Raw genomic sequence first — 2665 nt, 5'->3', positions numbered from 1 at the left:
AAAAAAAAAAATTTATTGAACTATATAGGTTAGCTTCTAAATGACTAATTTTAGAATTTTCTCCCTTGTATTTATTAAGAAAAACGATTTTTTTGGTCCACTAGCTTTGTCTATTCATAGTTATAGTCCATTAAGTTTTCAAATTTTAGTCTTGGAATGTTAACATTTACTTTTTGGTTATTTTGATCTAATTGTTTATGTGACATTTGACAACTGATCGATATTTTCCGGTGTCATTTCAGTATTTTTTGATAACACATCAGCACTCTGGCGAAATAGGACTGGAAGCCAAAAAAATTAAATGTTAGTGAACAAAAACCAAAATTTGAAAACTCGTGGACCAAAATCCAAAATTTTTTAGTTTAAAATGTTTTTGTCTCGTCCCAAGCTTAGGCCCGCACAAGCGCGACTGATAACTTTAGCAACTATTGTTTAGTGTCCGTGTTGTCGATAAAATAGTATTTTTTCTTAAATTGGTGCATCTATATACCAATGTTTTAACTAATATGCGGATTCTCGTTGGTCTTCCGTTGTGAGTAGTGCTGACACATTGTGTTTTGTGTGTCTAGACCTTTGACGCCGCTGTGGGAGACATAACTGCCACTTCCAACACGTCTGAATGTGTAGAGGCGTTGCGATGGTCGGAAAGTCGGGCGTTGACGGTTCTTTACGAGGCCACTCAGTCCAGGTCTGTGGATTGCGAGCGGCTGTTTGTTTATTGCGACGGGATTTGATGTTAGGCTAGTTGAACATCCTGACAATAATAAAGCATTTCGAGGAACTCCAGCCGAGCAAATCGGGACATCATTGTGTTTTACCGCTTCAATTCTTGTTTATGCTCATAGCAATCTCTCTCAAATAGTATTTTTCTTTTATTAGACGAATTTAGGTATGATTATCATGGTCTATTGATTCCTCCAATTTTGGGATTTAGTCCCTTAAATTTTCAAATTTTATTTTGGTTCACTGAGTTTTAGTTTTTGGTTAATTTGGTCTAATTGTCACGTCGACATTTTTCAATGTCGTGTCAGTATTGTCATATTCCATGTTAGCAATCCGACGAAACAATACTAGAAGAAAAAAAGAATGAAGTAAAACTAAACTTTGAAAAATTAACGAACCAAAACCTAAAATAAGAAAAATTAGTGGATCAAAACAAAGTTAATATATATTTGTACTTGATGGTAAATCTTGTATCATTTATGCTTCCAAGCTATTCACAATCTTTCTACTATTCAAGATATAAGCATGCATATGAAATGTGTATTCTTTTGTTTTGCAAGAGAAAATTTGAAAAGTAATCAATCCAAATTCGTTGAGAGCACATGGCTTTTCAAGTCTCCACATACCAGCAGATACGTTCAGTCTTGGTAGCTTTTCCCATCTTTTTCTCCCAAGTGAGATGTCGAAAGTCATATCCCTTTTGCTGTTTATCTTCTTCCTTCTTTGGAAACATTTGGGGATCCAAAACTACATTCGCAGAGGGTTTGCAGTTGGAAAGATGACATTCATTTTGAGACACTTCTTTTCCAACAAGATTGGATGTTACATTATCATTTATTCACACTTATGTATATATATATATATTAACCTTTTGTGATTTTAGTACTATATATTTCATTTTTTTCGAGATTTTGGTTTTGTATATAGTCAAATTTCAGTTTACGTGGCAAAATTTTGAAATATATTATCATATCATTTTGTTCAAAATCATTTTATGCTCAAAATATATCTTCTTTGGAATTTTAATGTGTAACAATGTGTGTGAACTGATTTAAAAAGAAAAATGCTTATTATTTTATATGTGAACTGACATAAAATGAAAATTAAAAAATTAACCATCATACCTTAGATAAAGATCAATCCCAATACCAAGAGCGTAGGCAGCAATCGCCGCCACCAAAACACCATTACCTGGCTTCACCACCGCACCCACGCCACCAATCCCCACCACTCCAACAGCGACTTTCTTCAACGTCTCTCTCTCCATTTTCGACGCGACACATTCCGCAAACACCTCCGACGCTAATTCCTCGAACTCCGCCTCATCCAGCACCGCGTCCTCCTCCTGACCCGCCGTCGAACCAGACCCACGAGAACGAATCACGGATCTGAAAGCCTGGTCCACTCGTTCCCGGTCCGGAGGGTGTGGGACCCACTTCGAGATTAGGGGCAGGGAGTGGGATAAAACGTGGTGGAGCTGCTCTACGGCGGAGCAAAGCTGGTAGGGTTTAATTCCGGCGAAGGCGTGTTGGCTCAGGGAGAGGCAGTTGGCGTAGACCGAGTCGCAGGCTGAGCTGAATTGGGGTGAGGCTTGGAGGTGTCTTCGAACTCGTTTCGAAGCTGAGAGCCCCATTAACGGTGTGCTTTCAAGTTTCAGCAACGTGCCTGCCTACCTACCTACCAGGATGAGAACAAATCAAATAAGAACCATTAATAATTGGATTGGATTGGATTGGATTGGATTGGCATAAACAACATAGAATATCTCATTTAGTACAAAGTCATAAAAATTTAAAATTAAATATTACAAATTTTATTTTAACTTGTTATGATATAAACTCGAATTACTCAAGAATATGTTCGAATATTTTGAGCCGAATTCGAATTCAAATTTTGATTCGAACTAACTCGAAGCAAACAATTTAAAATTCTCGACTTTCGA

The 2665-nt window shown here is 37.0% G+C and overlaps 1 protein-coding gene across 1 annotated transcript; it reads right to left on the bottom strand.

The window, feature by feature from the left end:
* Positions 1-1146: 1146 nt before the first annotated feature.
* LOC140958994 (uncharacterized) lies at positions 1147-2458 on the bottom strand. Its single transcript, XM_073416671.1, has 2 exons — positions 1848-2458; positions 1147-1470 (listed from the first exon to the last, which is right to left on the bottom strand). Exons 1-2 carry the CDS (start codon positions 2354-2356, stop codon positions 1431-1433), a joined length of 549 nt encoding a protein of 182 aa, XP_073272772.1. The 5' UTR covers positions 2357-2458; the 3' UTR covers positions 1147-1430.
* Positions 2459-2665: the final 207 nt, after the last annotated feature.

This window comes from Primulina huaijiensis, chromosome 2, assembly GCF_012295235.1.
Source record: "Primulina huaijiensis isolate GDHJ02 chromosome 2, ASM1229523v2, whole genome shotgun sequence".
NCBI classification, from domain to species: domain Eukaryota; kingdom Viridiplantae; phylum Streptophyta; class Magnoliopsida; order Lamiales; family Gesneriaceae; genus Primulina; species Primulina huaijiensis.
Note: the sequence above shows the minus strand (reverse complement) of the source record. Positions and strands in the feature narration are given on the sequence as shown.